A 20,946-nucleotide genomic window follows, 5' to 3' on the forward strand; every position below is an offset into this window, starting at 1 on the left:
ATATATGCAAATTACACACACACTGAGTCACTGACACACATGTCTAGAATTCTTTTATGTACTGTACTAAATATATAAATCGGTCAAACAACTTGACAAATTAAAAACATGTGCCATTTGTCGTTTTTCTTGTATTATTTTAAAATTTAGATCTGACCTTAATATAAGGTAAATGGGATTAATATCAAATGTGGTATTTTCTATGTATTTTGGGTATATTTCCCTAAAAATTACAACCAAATATCTAAAAACCTTTGCTAAATCTGTTGTGTAATTAAGGAGTTTTATCTTTATTTTTTTAATAGTCTATTGTAGTAAACCACTTGCTAAGACCATCTTTAATGGAGCAAGGATGAATAGTATTTCAGAAAAACTAAAAAAATATATTTTTATTACACAATTTTTTTTTTTTTTAATATGTATATCAATAAGTAAATAACATATGTCTATTTTCAAACAAGCAACATTTCTTATGGTGCTCAACCAAACAATCTTATTTTTTTTCTTTTTTTTCTTTTTTTAATTATTTGTTTAATAAAAACATAAATTTTAGAGTAACCCCGATGGGCTGCCCTAAAATGAAATTTCTAAACAAAAGGAAAAACCCAAAAAGAGAAAAGAAGAGGAGGTTCCATCAACTTCACTTATCATGAGACAAGACTATGCAATTTGCAAAATCATGACTTTAACCAATACCCAATATCTATCAGAAAGAAAAGTATCATCTTTATCTCTTTAATCTCTTTACAAATTATTTTAAAAAAACAAGAATGATGTGATTCAAAAATTCAAAAAAATGGGTTTAATTAAAGCATCCCTTTTTAGTCCCGTAATTCGTTTACGAACCAGTTGTAACGATATCCATAATGTAATGTTTTTGTATTGTATTAGGTTACATCTCTAACGGTTATATTTGCCAACTTATTGAAAACCAAATTCTATTGAATAAAACTGTTCTCTTGTTTTACGTGTTTTGTTGTCTAACCAATCTCTGGCTTCGTATCTTTCCATTATTATCGAATCAGCAGTTAATTTAATTTCTCTCACCTAACATAAAATTATCGATTCATATCTCATCCTACTCTAAATTATAGTATAACCTATGATTATTTGTTTGTGCGTTTGGACCATTTTTTATTTTGTTTTTGACCAAACTTTTGGTGAACACATTCTTTCATGATTGGATATACAATATTTAATTATTAACAAAATAATACATTCACTTTGTATCTAGCAAATAACAAAATGATCCCAACTTTTCGTATACTACTACTTCAAAAATAAAACAGCATTTTGCGATATATCTTCTAACTAAAGTTTTGTTTTTTAGTAAGGTATGATGTATATTCTTTGAATTGTGACTATTGGTCGAATGTATTTTTACCTCAAACTGATTAAGATTCGGCTAATCTAGACTATAGTCATCAAGTAGTCAAAGCTGGAAAATGATACCCTTTTGTGTTTCAAAAGCAATGCTTACCTTTAAGAAATCATTAAAATTGATCAGCTATTTTAACGTATAAAAACAAACTAAATTTTATTAATATTATCCGATTGATTATATAAAAATAATGTTATGTTCAGAAACTTGGTGGCTTCGTGTCTAGTACCATCACTTGTGTCAAACCGGCGTCAAACGCCCACTCTCGCTGACCTCAGCCCCCAACAAATACACATACGAAATCAACATGTAACATCAAACCATTATAAATATACTAAGTTAAAATAAATCAGTATCAATCAACAATATTGTAAAATAATAATCTCCACGCACCCTATATTTCTCTATATATACGCACATTTGCCTCCGCTTACTCTTGTTCAAACATTTCTTCATCTTTCAAATACAAAAGAATAAAAATAAACCCCTAATAAAATTATCCTTATCTTCAACCAAGAAATGGGAGAAGTTCAAGAAGGTGCCAAAGTTGAACAAGAGAAGAAGCCGGCAGCCACCGTAGTCGCAGCTGAGACTACAGACAGCAAGCCAAAGAGCGGTGGAGGAGATTCTGCGGCAGCTCCGGCCGCTGCCACGGCGGTTGTCTCTGCCTTTGTTTACAAAGTTGATATGCACTGCGAAGGCTGCGCTAAGAAGATCAAGCGAATGGTGAAACACTTCGGTGGAGTGAAAGATGTGACGGCGGATACTGGTGGGAATAAGCTTACGGTGGTCGGAAAGATTGACCCGGTGGTTCTCCGGGAGAAGTTGGAGGAGAAAACTAAGAGAAAAGTGGTTCTCGCGAATCCACCGCCACCTTCACCACCTAAGGAAGACGTACCTCCTGTCCCCACTGCCGTCGAAGAGAAGAAAGCTGACGGTGAAGATAAGGCGGCGACTCCTCCTCCTCCTCCTCCTGCTCCGGCAGCTCCAAAAGAGGTATAAATTTACTTGAATACAAGAAGAGACAACTATGCTTTTGCTAGTGTACGCCGGTTTTTTAAACAACGTACGTTAGCAACTTAAAAGGATACAGTTTTGTAGTTTTAATCACACTAGTTTAATTATAGGCAGACAAGCTAAACGGAAAAAGATTAGGCAGCTAAAAAGTAAAACTAGTTTAATTGTCTAAGGAATTCTTTATTGATTTTGAATTTGACTTTAATTTCTTTTTGTGTTTCAGAGTTCGGTGGCTTTAAAGATCAGACTACATTGTGAAGGATGTATTCAGAAAATCAAGAAAATAATATTGAAAATCAAAGGTAAGAAAATAACAATAACAAACGAAGTTACTAAATTCGAAAACCAAAAATAAATAAATATTAGTTATGCTAATTTATTAATAATTAATTTGTATTCAGGGGTCGAAACGGTGGCTGTTGACGGAGCTAAAGATGTGGTGACAGTGAAAGGAACAATGGACGTTAAAGAACTAGTGCCTCTACTCACCAAGAAGCTCAAACGAACCGTTGAGCCTCTTGTTCCCGCCAAGAAAGATGACGGAGCCGCCGAGAAAAAGAAGACGGAAGCCGCCGCCGCTCCTGAAGCAAAGAAAGAGGCTCCTGCCGCTGTAGTGAATGAAGCAAAAAAGGAAGTAAGTGACGGTGGAGAGAAGAAGAAAGAGGCTGGTGATGGCGGAGAGAAGAAGAAAGAGGCTGGTGACGGCGGAGAGAAGAAGAAAGGAGGTGGAGACGGCGGAGGAGGAGGTGCGCCGCCGCCTGTGGCGATGGTGAATAAGATGGATTACTATGGATACTCATCTTATCCGACGGCTCCTATGTATTGGCAAGAAGGACACGTGTACGGTCAGAGTTATTCAATGGGAGTTCAGGGTTATCCGATGGCAGGTCAGGGTTATCCGATGGCAGGTCAGAGTTATCCAGGTTCAGGATACAATTACGCAAGTGAGAGTTACGTGCCGTACTCGCAGCCAAACATGAACGCTCCTCCTGGTCCTGGGATGTTCAGTGATGAGAACCCCAACGGTTGCTCCGTTATGTAATCATGGGGTTAAATTGTAAATATAAAAAATTCTAAGGGTTAAAACATAAATGTGGGAACACAATGTACCAACTTAGGTGAAAATTTTGAAAGGCTGAGTCTGAGCCAGCGGGTTCTGACGTGTAACATTTGTTCCTTTGTTAGTTTAGTTTCTTTAATGTAATAATTAATTGCTTTACTTTAATTGTAGTGTCAGCAAACAAATAACAATAATAATGTAAAATGATGAAAAAGGAATATAAATTATCTTTCAGGATTATGAATGAATGTTTATTTTCCATTGAAAAATCATTTTGGTTCATTGACCTATGTAGAAAGATGATTTAAATGATTAACTTGTACGAAATCTTGAAAATATTATACAGTACTTATTATTAACGTTAATGATTTTTTTGGTGGAAAAGCTAATTAAAGCCATTTTCTTCGATCAACTATGATATTATTATCTCCATGATAGTTATTGTTACCCTTTATATAAGTAATCATTTAGTCCTTCCTTCATTTATTCATATGAATTAGATATCGTGAAAACACCTTTTGCTGGTCGTATAGGGCATCCATTTTGTCTTCCAAAGTGAAACGACAGAAATTTTTCTATTCATTACTACATTGTTACATCAAATTTGATCTCCAATTTTATCGGCACGGGGGAAAACATATAGAAGAAATCCTGATATATGCTGATTGATGAGCATCAATATTTGATTCTCTTACGCTTTTACAAGTAAGTTCTGCATGCTCATTTCATTCTCTAAAAACTTCGAAACTTTTTGTAGTACAGTATATGCATGTGTCTCAAGGAGTTGTTGCACACGTACGTATAGCAAGTTAGGTAAATTTTTGAAGTCGAGATGGAGCCATCCGGTTCTTACGTGTAATAACACCCGTTCCTTTGTTAGTTAATTCGTTTAACAAATAATAATTAATTGATTTGCTTTAATTGCACTCTCAGCAAACAAGTAACAAAAATAATGTCAAATGATGAAGCGAATATTATAACTAATAACTGCTATCTATCAGAAAGGATAATTTTGATAGAACTATCGTTGTTCTTGGCGATTCAAGACGTATTATTATGTGTGTTTACTTATTTAACACCATGTATTTTGGATTCAGCTTTCCTATTAACTATTGATTCCTTTAGAAAGATGTTTAAAATGATTAAAGTGTACGAAATCTTGATAAGATGAACAAATATATTAATGAGTTTATTGATGGAAAGCAAACTAAAGCCATTTTCTCGATAAACCATGACTACATAATTCTCATGGCCAAATGTTCAGTTTTCATCCATTTATATTTGTTATTCGTTCAAATATATATATATATATAGATATAGATATACATTTTCTCAAACCAAGAACTACAGTATTTTTATATAAACGGAATTACGTATACTGTATATATAAAAATATTATATATGTAAAACAGAGAGACTACGTAACCATTTGCATGTATTATATAAAAGAGGTTAGTTGCACAATTACGCAAGTCTTTTTAACATATAGCATTTGTTTGCATTCTATGTACGTGTATATGTGCATTATTGTCATATATAGTCATTATTTATGTAACTACATGATTTAGCATGATTAATGGTGACTTAATCTTAATATGAAACAAAATTGGTGACTTAATATTTCTTCTAGACTGCTGGACAAAGACAAAACGATGACAACAAAACCATGTTGATGATCCCATCACTTTCTATTTCGCCCCTCTAGTCTTCTTTTGCTTTGTATTTTTTTAAATAATTGCATACGTACGTAATTATCTTTGAAGTTTAGTATTTTATGTATACGATATTATTCTATCACTCAAGATCATGCAATAAATCAATCATTGGGTGCTGCCGTGCTGCGGATAAATCAGACACGGACACCCTATTTTGAGGTTTTTTAAAAATGGAATTGATGTATAAATATATCCTCTATACCCCATAATCCACTTATTACAAGCTTTTCTCTTTGGAATCATATCGAAATATGTACATAATTTAATTGCAATAACCAAATACGTTGTGGATAGCGTGGAACTCATCTACACAGGGGCAAATAATTGCATGTGTACATGTACGTGTTGCCAATTTCTTTTCATTTTTTTGGTGAATTGTAAAAGACGTGTTGCCAAAGTGATCACTTCTTGTCGCCATAGATAAAGAGAGAGAAAAAATAGTAATTGATTTCCCCTTACCTTTTTCTTCCATAATGGCATCATTAATGATGGGAGAACTTTTTTTTGTGTTCTTATNTATGTAACTACATGATTTAGCATGATTAATGGTGACTTAATCTTAATATGAAACAAAATTGGTGACTTAATATTTCTTCTAGACTGCTGGACAAAGACAAAACGATGACAACAAAACCATGTTGATGATCCCATCACTTTCTATTTCGCCCCTCTAGTCTTCTTTTGCTTTGTATTTTTTTAAATAATTGCATACGTACGTAATTATCTTTGAAGTTTAGTATTTTATGTATACGATATTATTCTATCACTCAAGATCATGCAATAAATCAATCATTGGGTGCTGCCGTGCTGCGGATAAATCAGACACGGACACCCTATTTTGAGGTTTTTTAAAAATGGAATTGATGTATAAATATATCCTCTATACCCCATAATCCACTTATTACAAGCTTTTCTCTTTGGAATCATATCGAAATATGTACATAATTTAATTGCAATAACCAAATACGTTGTGGATAGCGTGGAACTCATCTACACAGGGGCAAATAATTGCATGTGTACATGTACGTGTTGCCAATTTCTTTTCATTTTTTTGGTGAATTGTAAAAGACGTGTTGCCAAAGTGATCACTTCTTGTCGCCATAGATAAAGAGAGAGAAAAAATAGTAATTGATTTCCCCTTACCTTTTTCTTCCATAATGGCATCATTAATGATGGGAGAACTTTTTTTTGTGTTCTTATATTAAATATATAGTGAAAATAATGTTAGATCAGTTGTTAAGATCATAGATAAAAAAATGGGAGAACTAATTATGGTGTTCTTAGAATAAAGATATAGTGAAATAATATTCATAAACATTTTACAAATTATAAAAAGTTATAAAATAACATTTAAATTGCTTACTTATATAAAAGCAATTATATACTTATAAATTAATATAATATTCTTAAACATATTACAATTATAAAAACTTATAAATTAACATTTAAATTGCTTACTTATATAAAAGCAATTATATACTTATAAATTAATATAATATTCTTAAACATATTACAATTATAAAAACTTATAAATTAACATTTAAATTGCTTACTTATATAAAAGCAATTATATACTTATAAATTAATATAATATTCTTAAACATATTACAATTATAAAAACTTATAAATTAACATTTAAATTGCTTACTTATATAAAAGCAATTATATACTTATAAATTAATATAATATTCTTAAACATATTACAATTATAAAAACTTATAAATTAACATTTAAATTGCTTCCTTATATAAATGAAATATTTTTTTTTTTCCAAAAAATCTTGTCCAATCACATGAAGCCACGTCAAATAAGAACTGGGTTTAGATCAGTTCTACATCAAGAACTAAAAAAAGTGTTCTAAGTCACTATTCATTATTTTTATAANAGAAAAAATAGTAATTGATTTCCCCTTAACTTTTTCTTTCATATGAGCCAAATATATGTCTCACGTAACGATGTAAGCTAGTGTCCTAGTGGAGATATATATAATAAGAAAGTGACAATACAAACAAATAATGTGAACAAGTTTTATCATTCGGGACTAAAGAAGATCCAATATAAAACCAAACGTATTATATCGTTTATCGTTTGTTACGAGGATGAGGTTAAGATTTAAGATAGTCAAATTTATAGTACAAATAAAATACAATCGTCATATTTTGAAAAATAAATTCAAAGTTCTGTTAGTTAAGTCTGTCAAACCCTGGTCAAGATACCAATATCATCTAAATATATATATATATATATATATATATATATATATATATCTTCGCCATCTTGAATTTGAAAACTTTGTTTTAGCCTCAAATTTCAAAAGGTGGTTTTCTGTACCTAGAAACGTATTTGGAATTTTCTGTACCTAAATAATATTTAAGAAACGGTACTAAATACATTCATCTATTTAATCAAAATGGGAATCCACCTAAGATGTTATGTCATTGCTCACTATGAATATATATTCATGAAAAATATTAAAGTAATAACAATAGTACTGATCATGATAATACCAATTAGGTGATAGGTTGCAAAATCCAATCAATGCCCACCTCATGTCTCCTTCATGGAAGTGGATCTGGCAGCATAAAATACAAAGAAACTTAGTAATTCGATAAATGCGAAAAAAATAGTGGATACCTATTTTGTGGTTGCAAATTAGTGGACCTCTCTATCTATAAATCTCTCCATCTCTCTAGTTTTTTTTTGTAATATTACGACATGTTTACGGACACTCTGTTATACTCACCACAAATCTATAACCCTCAGTAGTTAAAAAATGGAGGACATGTGTGAAACATTAATGAATACAATTTAAGTGGAATAAGTGAGTGTGATTAGTATAAAAGAATTAAATCAAACATCACACAGCTAAAATGAAATGGTAATTATTAAAAAAATATATTACTATCAGTTTATATGATTTCAAATGATTATAATGGTTCATGAATATGAATTATGAACAGATAAGTTTATTTTATTTTATATGCAGAAGTAGTTACTATTTCTTATAATCCAGTCAAAAAGTTTTGTTTTTCTTATTTTAGTCAACAGTAATAGCTGTTGAGAAAAAGGTAACAGTGAATTATGTTTGTCAGTTATGAAAATGATAGCAAAATATAAATACCTATAAGCTTGCGTTTTGTTATTAGTCTAATGGTTATTCAATTACTCAGGTGTTTACTGTTTACAAAAAAGCTACAATAATACTAGACATTATGTACAGTACTCTAGTAACACGGCATGATATGTATAAAGCATGTGGGATCATTGATGTTGTATGGTGTTGGCGCCAAACTTGGGTCTATGTCGCGAATCTGAAAAGGGTTTGGATTTGGAATATGCTGGTTTGACTTATATATGCGTGAGAGATGATGCATCTTCATCAATCAATCTGTTGGTTAGGGACAGGCCGATCCTGACGTTTTTACTATCATACGAGTTTGAGTTTAATTAGGAGATGACAAAATAATTCTATTAGTATCATTTATGAAGTAACGATTGATCTTGACAGTTATTTTGATAGAACTATCGTTTGAACTATAAAAATTATTTTGGTGTTAAGAAGATGTGAATATGTAGCCTAACTTATCGCATCTGTATAGTACATCATGTTAAGTTATTGGGTGAAAACATTTATGAATACCCAAATTGTGACTTGTACGCTGTTCATTCAATCTTATATTGAGGACGAGAGGAAGTCCATATTCGGGGATTCTTATGTTATATAATGTGAGCCTGAAAAAAATCATGCAAGGAGTTCTTTTTGGTGTCCAGTGTTTCCACGTATCATATTTTGATCTCCAAGAAAGAAAATTGTCAAATTTTGTTTTACAAATATATCAGTCAAATTCCAAAGAAACATAATGTTATTTTTAAAACATCATCTCTTGTGGTACCATTATTTTTTACCTTTCAACGTATAAACGAACTTGTTATTCCGCCCGCCACTATATTTATGTCATCAATTTAAATGTAAAAACTTTGAAGTATCACCTAGGAAACATAATTCAAGCTTCAAAAGCATGTCCTTGACTACAGAAATCATTAGGTTGGTCTCCATTTAAAACAGTTTGACCTGGCCAGCCATTCCATTTACTACTAATACAACTACTTGCATATTCTTACAAGAACAAAACTTGATGAATATATACAAAGCGTCACATGTACACACACACACACACATATATATATATATATATATTATATGTTAGCATCAGTGTGCGGGTCAAATCTCTACGCTTGGCGTAACGAAATGAACATGTCAAACAAATTGACCATGAAATGATGAAAACGCCCAAATTTAAGTATTATTGATTCATCCCGTCGTAGCTTAGTCTTCTGACTATTTTCATTCGTTGAATTTGAACCCATCTTATTATAACATAACGATATGTCAACTTTTAACCAAAACGAACTATATATACAAGTCAATAATCCATTAATGATGCTCTTCATATAGAAATGACGTGCATAGTCGCATAGATAATACTATTGGTTACATATATACCCAAGTTTTTTTTTTTGAATTTAATGTAAAATTATATTCAAAAAAAAATATACTTTGTTACAACTGGTGCAGCGTTTGCTTAATGTTTTTGAGACTAAAAATTAGACAGAAGATTATACATATAGAACTATAGCATAGGAGCTATTGTCGGGACTGCACCCATAGTTGGTATGCTTCATCATAACGGCGCTCTCCCATCTTCCCGATTGCAGTTAGCTGGTCCTTGATCTGCTTATCGACCCAGCCAATGAGCTGAGGTGCAATGTGAGCCGCCTCACCATACCTCCGCCCATTCCACTCACGCCAAATGGTATAAACGACTATCTGGAAAAGATTACGACGAAGAAAAATCTCGACACCACTGTGTTGATCACTCGAGATGGAGTCAAGCAGAGCAACCCAATCAGTCGAATATTGTGTTCTAAAAATTCCTTTTTCCAAAGAAGCCCAAACCTCAGTAGCGTAAGAGCAGGAAAAAAAGAGATGAGTTCGAGTTTCAAGAGCATGGTGGCATAATACACAGGAACCTGCAGCCTGCCCATTCCATTGAATCATATGCTCACCTGTTGAAACCCGATCATGCGCGGCCAACCACACACAAAAGGAGTACTTAGGGACCACATGAGTGAACCAGACTCCCTTGTTCCACGCGACTGTAGTTGCCTTCGTTCGAATATGGTTCCAAGTGTCGCGGGTGGAGAAAGCTGATCTGAAACTATCCCCCTTCCCTCGCCATAACAGAGTATCAAACGTATCACGTCGTTGCAGCCATTGAGTGTGCATAATAGCCTCCATATCATTAAGATGATTAACTCTATGGCGGCGACGTCTACGTGTACACCAATCTTCAGCCAATGTACTCTGTTTTGGGATCCCCATGTCCATCATGCCTTTATCTCCTCCATAGTCAAATAAAATACCCATAGAAGTGCAATTATCATACCAGAAAGAAGTGGACTCCCCATTACCAACCTCCACTCTACACAACGGCCGAGCTAGATCACGATATTTGAGTAATTTACGCCATATCCAGGATCCCAAGCTTGAGCTGGCCTTGATAGACCAAAAAGATTGGTCTTTCATTAGATTCATGTACACCCAACAGACCCATAGTGAGTTGCCTCGACATGCAATTCGCCAAACCAGTTTTAAACAACCAACAGTATTTGCCTCTTTAAGAGATCTCAACCCCAAGCCACCCTCTGGTTTCGGTTTACAAACAGCATTCCAAGACAACTTTGCTTTGCGACTATTTAGCTCTGTTCCCGACCAAAGGAAAGCAGAGCAAATAGAGTTTATTTCATCTATACAAGAAGCTGGTAATCGATACGCTGCCATCCAAAAATTGCAAGTGCTCCACAAAACTGAAGAGATGAGATTCAAACGACCAGCGAAAGAGAGAGAGCGGACTGTCCAAGAACTTATCCGAACTCGCAACTGTTCGAGCAGAGGAGTTAGATCACTATTGCTAAGTTTTCTTGTAACCAAAGGCAGCCCAAGGTATCGAACTGGTAACTGGCTAAGAGTAAATGGAAAACGAGAAGCAATGATTTCAGCATTGGAGAGAGAAACACCCGCCAAAAACAGTGTTGATTTCTCCATACTTATCTTCAAACCCGAGATTTTAGCAAAAGCGTCAAACACGACAACAATCCCTGCCACTGATCTAGCTTTGCCATCCGAAAGAACCATTAAATCATCTGCAAAACTTAGGTGAGTGAGCCCGAGGTTCTTACATCGCGGGTGGTACCCAAAACTCTGCATACCGGCTGCTCTATCCAACATTTTTGAAAGGACCTCCATGCATATCACAAACAGATAAGGTGACAGTGAGCAACCCTGGCGAAGACCACGAGAGCTGCGAAAAAAACCCACTAAACCACCATTCACCTGAACAGAGAATGAAACCGTAGTAACACAGAGCATTATCCAGTGCACAAAAGTGGGGGGAAACCACATGGCCATTAAAACTTTCGATAAGAAGCTCCATTGAACAGAATCAAAAGCTTTCGAGATATCGATATTGATGGCACAACGACCAGAGACAGAGCCCTTGTGGTAGTATTTAACCAGTTCAGTAGCGAGCAAAACATTCTCAATCAGCGGTCTATCCTTCACAAACGCTGACTGATTACCAGAAATAAATTGTGGAAGCAGCAACTTCAAGCGATTGGCAATTATCTTGGATATGACTTTGTATAGTACTCCCCAAGTGGACTTATAAAACTCGACAGTGTATCCATCTGGTCCCGGTGACTTATCATTGGGCATAGAGAATAAGACTTGCTCGACTTCCTCCCCTAACACAACACGGGTGAGCTTTTGAGCATCTAAATCCGAGCACCGGAACGACAACAGCAACTCCAGCTCCTCCACCAAACAACCTTCAAACTCAGTGGGAATTAATTGTAAAAAATCTCGGAAATGTCGTTCTACTTCAGCCTCAATGTCCTGTCTTTCAACCGCAAGACGACCATTATATACCCAAGTTGATTGAACCGTGAGATCAAAGTTGAAGTTAATTTGCAGTTTCCGATACATATTGTTCTGTTACAAACAATTACTCATTGATCGATCGATCAGTCTCAAAGATCTATACCTGAAACCCACTTCTTTCAAAGTATTGATCTAGTAATCTTCTAAAGCATAATGTAGAGGTCTTTAAAGAAAGAGTTGAATCATGTACGTAAAGAAAAAACACATTGGATCTTGTGGTATTAGTTACTATTGGACTAAAGAAAGCCCATACATATATTTCATTGGGGCAGACCTAATTCTATACAGGGCCCTGAGACTAATCTCAATTTGAAACATTATTTTGGCGTTTTAACTTAATATTGTAAACGCTACTTTTTACATCATGCGACTTGTGAGATGCCAACCGAAGCCACGTGCTACGACCCAACCAATTTTTTTTGTTTTTTTTCCCTTTTTCAAAGAGAGAAAATAATAATATAATAATATAATAATATAATAATATAATAATAATAATAATAATTTCTTTTTAGAAAAAGATACCTCCATCAAACTAATTATCGAATTTTGGTAAGTTTAACTTCTAAATAAATATACTTAGCGTGAGGAAGGCAACTGGCAGAGTGACCTTTTATTTGTTTCCTTTGTTGTTCGTTAAAATAATTAAATATCTTTGAATGATTCTTTCGAAAGTTAACAAAAAAAACACTAAACTCATTTAATTTTTAAAATATAATTCTGATATAAAATATACTACTAGTTTACTAACTAACCCATCCTTAAATTTTTTTACATCTAGATAACAACGTACAAATTTAACTAATCACATTCCCTTTTTAATTTTATTTTTATTTTTCTTTTTCTTTTTTATTTTATGTGAATGTAAAAAAAAAAAAAAAAAAAACAAGAAAAATAATTTTTTTTTTTTTTTTTTGTCTCTCGTCTCCTCGTTCTTGGTTCAACCATAGATGTTCGTCGGGAAAATATCCTCGGCTTCAATTTCGTTCGATTTGCCCTAAATTCTCGACCACTCTTCGTCAACCCCATACTCTTAATCCAGGTAAAATTATTTCTCTTTTTTTTCGTGTATTTGTTTTTGGGTCAAACTTGTTCTCTCTCTCTCCTTATTTTTTTTTCCCAATTCAAAATTTTGAGTATGTATTTAGTAACCCTAGTTCTTATTTTTTGTTTTTTTTTTCCGAAATTTCGTCTTACCTTACTAGGTTTTTATATGTCGATTAAGCTAAATTAGGGTATTGAATAGAATTGAATCGAATCAAATCGAATTGGGCGTTTTGTGTTTGATCCGGTGAAATTAAATTTAGGGTTTTTTTTTTTTTTTTTTTAATTTGGGTGAATTTGTTTGTTCTTCATTTTAGCTTTGAAATTAGGGTTTTGTGTCATGAATGTAAAATTTATGTCGGTTGCTAAATTTCTTGTGATTTTAAGTTGATGATCGCCATGATTAAGCATCCACATTTGTTCTGAGTTTCTAGTTTCATGGTTTGGATTCATTGCTCTGCTTTGTAGGAACTTGGAAGCATAAGGAAAAGCATGAATGCTTAAAAACAGTTTGCGCATTACTGCGAAATGCAAGCCGAGAAGAACCCCGAAGGTCGTCCTATCGATGAGGGCCATATATCAAACCAGAACAGCAATCCTAATTTACTCTCTTCTGCTTCTATCAGTGTTTCTCAGTTTCCTGGTATGTTTGCACTTTGGTTTTAAGTAGTTTTGCTTTTATGTTTCTTTTTTTGTTTGTTGAGATGAGCTTGTTTTTTTTAATGGAGACTGCAATGTTTATTGTTTTATTTGGAGAGCAGCTAAGAAGCCGACTAGGCAATGGGCTGCTTGGACGCATCAGGAAGAAGAAAGTTTCTTCACTGCTCTTCGTCAAGTTGGAAAGGTTATCAATTGTTGAAGTTGAGAATGAGTTTTGGTTTCTTCGTCTATATGTTGTTTCGTGTGTGACGTTTTCTCTGTGTGTTGGTTATTGCAGAATTTTGAGAAGATTACCTCTCGTGTCCAAAGCAAAAACAAGGACCAGGTTGGTTGCCTTTTTTAACCTTGGGTTTGTTTTAACCTTGGTGTTTTGCTCTAATGGTTGTGGAAATTTTGTGTGATTTTACAGGTCAGGCATTACTATTATCGTCTAGTGAGACGTATGAATAAACTATTGGGTCCAGAACTGAGCCTTGATGCCAAGAATCCAAAGGACACAAATGCTGCAATGCTACGATGGTACTTGATATATACAGTTCTTTTCTATTATGATTTGTGCTGGTATTGTAGATTGTTACATTATTGTAAACAAATGATAGAACATTACTCTCCATTTAAGGGTTCCATTCGCCTATAATATCTTCTGTAGTATGGTTATGCATTTCTTGTTAGTGACAAAATAATGGTTAGGAAGGGTTTCTTGTTTCTCTTGAGCATTGATAATATCTGCCAGTAACCTCATACATGATCAGATAGTAGCAACTGGCGTATATTTCAGACATCATACCATCTTTCGTTCTCCTAGTTGAGATGATTCCACATATTATGATTTCGTCTGTTCTAAAGTTAACATGCTATTTCATGTGACTTGCAGGTGGTCTTTACTGGAAAAGTATAGCTGCAAAGCTTCAAAACTTCATCTCAAACCCCGGAGATTCAAGCTATTTTTAGAGGCCTTGGTTAGTTGGCACTTTTAAATTTCGTTTTAACTCAAAACCATCTTGGATTTGACAAGGAATTGTTTTCAAACTATTGTCTAACAAACCATTTTGCATGAAGGAACACCAATTGCTGAAAGACCGCAGAAAGAGCATAAGAAAACGGGCTTGCCAGGGAGAAAATTTCTCTTCTGCTTCCCTCGGAAATATCTCAAGTCAAAGCAGAGAAAGAGGATTGGATAACCGTCCATTTAAATTGATTCTCTCCGACGGCCAAAATGTTAAAAAGCTAGGGTCTGGAAGAGCATCTACCAAACATGGTGAAAGCTTAGGTGTCAACCTTGGTGACGAAAAAGAAGATACAGCCTTTGGGAGAGGTGGAAGGCAGCGACGAAAACAAGGTTCTTTCTCTGCTAGTTTTTATGCATGTTTCTTAGATAGACAGTTTTCTTCAGTCCCATATTGTGTGTGTGTTTTCCCTTTTCAGCGTTCATACAAGTTTTGGAGATCATCTACTTTCAATATTCCATGTATATCTTAGGTTTTAAGTTACTATTTAAAAACTTGATGTAGTTCCAGGTTCTTACGTGACTCTAAGCAGTTCATTCCTTTTCAGCAGGTTATAAAAAATGGGAAAAGGCTGCGATAGATGGGGTCTCCCTGGTTGCTGATGCTGCAGAGCATTTGGAACGAACATCAATTGACAAAGATATGGATGATCAAGAAGGTTTACTTGCTAGTATGGGATAATATTTCATTTTCTTAGATGCATGTTTTTTGAGAACTAACATGTGCAAATTCTGAAATGAATTCTCTTTTTATCGTAGATTTAGGTTCGACAAGATATATTACCGGAAAGTCTCCACTTTCTCTGTGCTCATCTGGTGATGTTCCTCTCAGTGATGCCAATATGCAGTTTTCTGCCAAGCTGAAACTTCAGTTGTTCCCGATTGATGAATGTACTCGAAGATCCTTGGAAATGGTAAGTTTCTAATACGAATAAAACTGATTGGAGCAATAATTTTCGGAGACATGAAATGGAGCTTGATCTTGTAACAGGATAAGCACAATCCGCATCTAGAACTTACCCTTAGTAATCGCAAGAAGATATCATCTGTACTGGAACATCTCAATCGCAAATGGGGAAGCTCAAGTTGTGCGACTGGAGAGCTAATGCTATTTCCTTACAATGCACGAAAAGAAACTATAACGTGCCATCAAAGGTGGACCCATGACTCTTTTCTAAGTGCAGCAGAAGTGCATTCAATGGTCGGAAGTCCCTCGGTTTTCCGCTTAAGGTTTGCTCTCATATTTTCCTAGTCTCGTGCAGGTTTATCTCTCTGTCCAATTATATCATACAGGAGAAACAAAATTAATTTTCTTATATCTCTTTGCAGGTATGGTTGGTTTGTCCATGATGCATCAGGTTCTTTTATTTCTCAAGTTCCAACTTCAGATCTTTGCCCTTCACTCGAGGATGACATGAATGTGGATGGGGTGAACGAGGTCAACATGCTCCTTACTGAATCAGGACCCTTGTCGGTGCATTCAACTGCCAAACAACCGACATCTGTAGAACCCAGCCTGGGTCTTGTATGTGCCTCTGGTGAAACCCATGATCGTCCCGCAGAATATAGAGATGATTATGAACCTGCTTCACCAACTATTTCTCCACTTGAGCATTTAATCAGCGGTAATGCTCAATCAGCAGGAGAATGGGCTGATAGTCTTACTAACATAAGTATAGGTGATCTACTCTCTGATGTGCCCGATGACATAGATAGTGATGGTGGGAATCCACCTGCCACCGAGGGTTCACATTGCGTCCTTCGAGATGTTTCATTTGCCTCTGACTCTTTTGATGCTGCAATTGCTGCTCATATACTAAGACACCAGAACAAGTCCAGTGCTCCACTACCGTTGACTTCTGGCTCTTCCTCTCTATGGGATGATGAAGAAACACGTGATGCCTTCTCTTTCCAAAATAATCGTCTCGAAGATTCGTCCAAGTTGGCTAATGTTGCTTCTCCTCGAGGTGTTGGCAGAGTAAATGGAAAACCTTCTCAATTGGTGGAGGTAACTATATCATTCTCAAACTCCACTTCAACAATTGTTTATAAAAATAAACCATCTGATACAATACTTTCTCTTAGGCTTTATCCGTTGATGAGAAGCTTCCTGACCATGGAGAGCCTATGGAAGAGGGTCCAACAGACCCCCATACGATGGATTCTCCAGGGAAGACCCATTGTGGGCTTGCGGATATATATTGGGTAAATCTCGAAATCCCATATTTTCTTCCAAAGTGAAAAAGCACATATATTCAAAAACTCTTGTTTCCTTTGTTTTACTTCTCTTTGCAGCCTGACTCGTTAGGACCACTGGACTTAGACATTAGATCTTCAAAGTATACAGACGATTTGATCCTCAGTGAGAGCCTTGGGGGTTTGAGCCGTCTAATTGCGACCAGCCTCGATGCCTTTCAGAACTGCTCGCTCTTTGGGTTGGACAACAAGAAGGATAAGTCTAACATGGTCTGAAATGGAACTAAAAGCTAAAAGCATGGGGTCCAAATGTTGATAGTTGAAAAGAAAGTGACTCTTCCTTTTTTTAAAAAAAGTAACGTTATCACCAACTGATAGGTTCACTGTACAAAAATCTGATTTAAGTTTAAGTTTTAACTCTTCCTCTCAAGTCTCAACACAGTCTTCTGTGTTGGTACATGTTTATGTGTACCCCTTTACTGTTGTTATTTACATGTTTATTTGGCTATCATGCCGTTTTTTCTTCTTCTTTTGTTTATAGAAGTTTCATGGCAAAAGAAGAATGTCGCAGAATCTTCTAAATACTAAACAAATTCTTTTAAGAGTTGAGTAAAATAACATTTACGCAAAACTATTTGAACTTTTTATAACTCAATATCTAGACACGAAAAAGCTTTCCAAAATTCATCTTGAAACACAAATGATTGAATGAGCAGAGGTTAAAACTAGACTTGTTACGTTGTATCACCATCCAAATTTTAAGTATCCATTATCTTCTTGATAAAGCATGATAGGACTAAGTTACTCCTTTTCTCTCATTTTAAATATTCTATCTAGAAAAGATTCCAAACGTTTCATTTCTACACTTGATCGGCTAACCCAAGGTTTTTTCAACACTAGACTCTTTATTTAAAGTAATAAGAAAAAAAAGAAATCATTCAAAACTAGATATGATTGTTGTCTTGATCCAAAGTGTTCAAATTGGGTTTTTCTTCTATTCCCGATAACATTCAGTTTCTTTGCTCTCAATGATTAGTCTAATTTAAAAAGCTTAAAATCAACACAACACTCTCCACCCTAAGAGAACCAAATTTCAACTACAACCCAATTTGATTCATTAAACCAAACCGGCAAACCGTATGGTCATAAGTTTACACCGTCGGATTCAGCTTTTATCCGATCAGTAGGTAGAGAAGAACTATGGATTTGTGTAATTTCAACATTTTTTTTTTTTTTTACGAAGGATATGCTCTCTCAAGTCTTAATAATGAGTCCTACACAACAATGACGTAAGAGTGCCAAGTTGTCATAACATGACAAATCTCTTTAGTGTGATACACCGCTTTACACTGGCCTACTCGTTCACATCACGTCGAGTTCGTACACGAAGAGACACTCTTTACGTGCCCTTCGAATATTCTTCTTCATAAATTTGACGACTTCTGTTGTCACGATATATCATCTTTTGGACGATCAATATGACACAATTACACATATCAATATATCATACAGAATATATTTTTTAAATATATAAAGGCATATTCGAGGCTTCGAGCTCTCTAGCTAATATACATTCATTCACAACACAGTCCATACCATATAGTAAGAGCAAATTAAATAAATTTCTAGATTTGTATCGAAGGTTACAACGGTATGGATTGTGTTGAGTTAGTAGTATATGCGAGGGAAGAGATCATGTCCTATATATCTAAGGACTCAACTTTTGATATTTTCTAGCTAGCCGTAATTGACATCAACTTTTGGACGAGCAACTTTTGATATTTTCCAAAAAATTTAGCAATAATTTTTTCTTACACACCAAAATTTGTTTTTCCTTTTCAGCTAATCGGATATAATTTCAAGAAATTTTTTATGAAATGATAGCATGATTCTTTTTATAGCTTAATTGGTAAAGTTTTTTCAGAAGAATCTCCATTCAAGTTTTCCACGAATGATGAAGAAAAATAAAATATATTATCTTTAGAAATTCACTTGTACTTCTGATAAATATCCACACTCTCAGTCCATACAATCACTCATAACACCAAGAAAAAAAAATTCTTCCCGAAAAAAAAAAACAATGGAGAGCGCAAAGTCGAGGAAGCCTCATATCATGATGATACCATACCCACTTCAAGGCCACGTTATCCCTTTTGTCCACTTAGCCATCAAACTCGCTTCTCATGGCTTCACCATCACTTTCGTCAATACCGACTCCATCCACCATCACATCTCCACCGCTCGCCAAGGTGACGAGGGAGACATCTTCTCCGCCGCCCGCAGCTCAGGACAGCTCGACATACGTTACACCACCGTGACCGACGGCTTCCCTTTGGGGTTTGACCGCTCACTTAACCATGACCAGTTTTTCGAAGGCATTCTCCACGTCTTCTCTGCCCACGTCGATGATCTCATCGCTAAACTCTCACGCCAGGATGATCATCCGGTGACTTGCTTGATCGCCGACACGTTTTATGTTTGGTCATCTATGATTTGCGACAAGCACAACCTTGTTAATGTCTCGTTTTGGACCGAACCTGCCTTGGTACTCAATCTTTATTATCACATGGATCTCCTCATATCCAACGGTCATTTCAAATGTCTTGGTAAAACTCTTACTCAATCATGTCAATGATATATTTTCCTGATTTAGCAATAATATTAACAAGTCTCCATATCTTCTAATTTTTTCACAAGTCACATAGATAATTAGAAATTTTGTGTATTATCGACAAGAAAATATGATTTTTAATTTGTATTTTTATTGAACTCGGAATTATCCTATATATAATCATCTCTAATATTTTTGTTTTGAATGTTTATGGTAGAGAATCGTGAAGACGTGATCGATTACGTACCAGGGGTTAAGGCAATAGAACCAAAGGACTTGATGTCATATCTTCAAGTAAGCGACAAAGACGTAGACACAAATACAGTGGTCTATCAAATATTATCCAAGGCCTTTAAAGACGTCAAGAGAGCCGATTTCGTCTTATGCAACACCGTGCAAGAGCTCGAGCCAGACTCTCTCTCGGCTCTACAAGCCAAACAACCGGTTTACGCCATCGGTCCGGTTTTCTCAACCGATTCGGTTGTCCCCACAAGCTTATGGACCGAATCAGACTGTACCGAATGGCTTAAAGGCCGACCTACCGGATCGGTCCTCTACGTCTCGTTTGGTAGCTATGCACACGTTGGTAAAAAAGAGATCGTTGAAATAGCCCATGGGCTTTTACTTAGTGGGATAAGTTTCATTTGGGTCTTACGTCCGGATATAGTCGGATCCGACGTACCGGATTTTCTCCCGGACGGGTTTGTAAACCAGACCCAAGATCGAGGTCTTGTGGTCCAGTGGTGCTGCCAGATGGCAGTCATTTCAAACCCGGCCGTGGGAGGTTTTTTCACACATTGCGGTTGGAACTCAATTTTGGAAAGCGTTTGGTGCGGTTTGCCGTTGTTGTGTTATCCGCTATTGACGGATCAGTTCACTAATAGGAAGCTTGTGGTCGATGATTGGCGCATTGGGATTAACCTTTATGATAATAATGATAATAATAAGACGATCACAAGGGACCAAGTCTCGGCTAACGTAAGGAGATTGATGATCAAAGGTGAAACTTCAAGTGAGCTGAGAAACAACGTCGAAAAAGTTAAACGTCATCTCAAAGATGCGGTTACAGCCGTTGGATCTTCTGAGACGAATTTTAAATCGTTCGTTGGTGAGGTCCGAAGTAGTATAGATACTAAATTGTGTAATCCCGTTGTAAATGGTCTCGAAACAAGTCGATCAGACTAAAGCTATTTTAAACATATGTAAATCGACATAAAGTTCACTTTTTTTTTGGTTATTATATCTGTCGCACCGCAAGA

The 20,946-nt window shown here is 35.3% G+C and overlaps 3 protein-coding genes across 6 annotated transcripts; all 3 read left to right on the top strand.

Moving 5' to 3' along the window:
• On the top strand, positions 1,780–3,700 carry LOC104792476 (heavy metal-associated isoprenylated plant protein 3-like). The gene is made up of 3 exons (XM_010518625.2): positions 1,780–2,377; positions 2,622–2,700; positions 2,800–3,700. The coding sequence occupies exons 1-3, from the start codon at positions 1,901–1,903 to the stop codon at positions 3,438–3,440; spliced, it is 1,197 nt and encodes a 398-aa protein (XP_010516927.1). The 5' UTR covers positions 1,780–1,900; the 3' UTR covers positions 3,441–3,700.
• Positions 13,056–17,601, top strand: LOC104792477 (TSL-kinase interacting protein 1). 4 transcript variants are annotated; one of them, XM_010518626.1, is made up of 13 exons: positions 13,056–13,212; positions 13,683–13,857; positions 13,976–14,058; positions 14,152–14,199; positions 14,284–14,393; positions 14,749–14,833; positions 14,934–15,213; positions 15,429–15,551; positions 15,640–15,794; positions 15,872–16,110; positions 16,210–16,888; positions 16,966–17,085; positions 17,176–17,601. In XM_010518626.1, exons 2-13 carry the CDS (start codon positions 13,743–13,745, stop codon positions 17,350–17,352), a joined length of 2,214 nt encoding a protein of 737 aa, XP_010516928.1. In that variant the 5' UTR covers positions 13,056–13,212; positions 13,683–13,742; the 3' UTR covers positions 17,353–17,601. The 4 variants fall into 4 exon arrangements, with proteins under 4 accessions (XP_010516928.1, XP_010516930.1, XP_010516929.1 ...); XM_010518628.2 differs by having other exon boundaries at positions 15,429–15,539; positions 17,176–17,352; XM_010518627.2 differs by having other exon boundaries at positions 15,432–15,551; positions 17,176–17,352.
• Positions 18,911–20,927, top strand: LOC104792479 (UDP-glycosyltransferase 86A1). Its single transcript, XM_010518632.2, has 2 exons — positions 18,911–19,682; positions 19,905–20,927. Exons 1-2 carry the CDS (start codon positions 19,157–19,159, stop codon positions 20,870–20,872), a joined length of 1,494 nt encoding a protein of 497 aa, XP_010516934.1. The 5' UTR covers positions 18,911–19,156; the 3' UTR covers positions 20,873–20,927.

This window comes from Camelina sativa, chromosome 6 (genome assembly GCF_000633955.1).
Source record: "Camelina sativa cultivar DH55 chromosome 6, Cs, whole genome shotgun sequence".
Classification (NCBI taxonomy): Eukaryota; Viridiplantae; Streptophyta; class Magnoliopsida; order Brassicales; family Brassicaceae; genus Camelina; species Camelina sativa.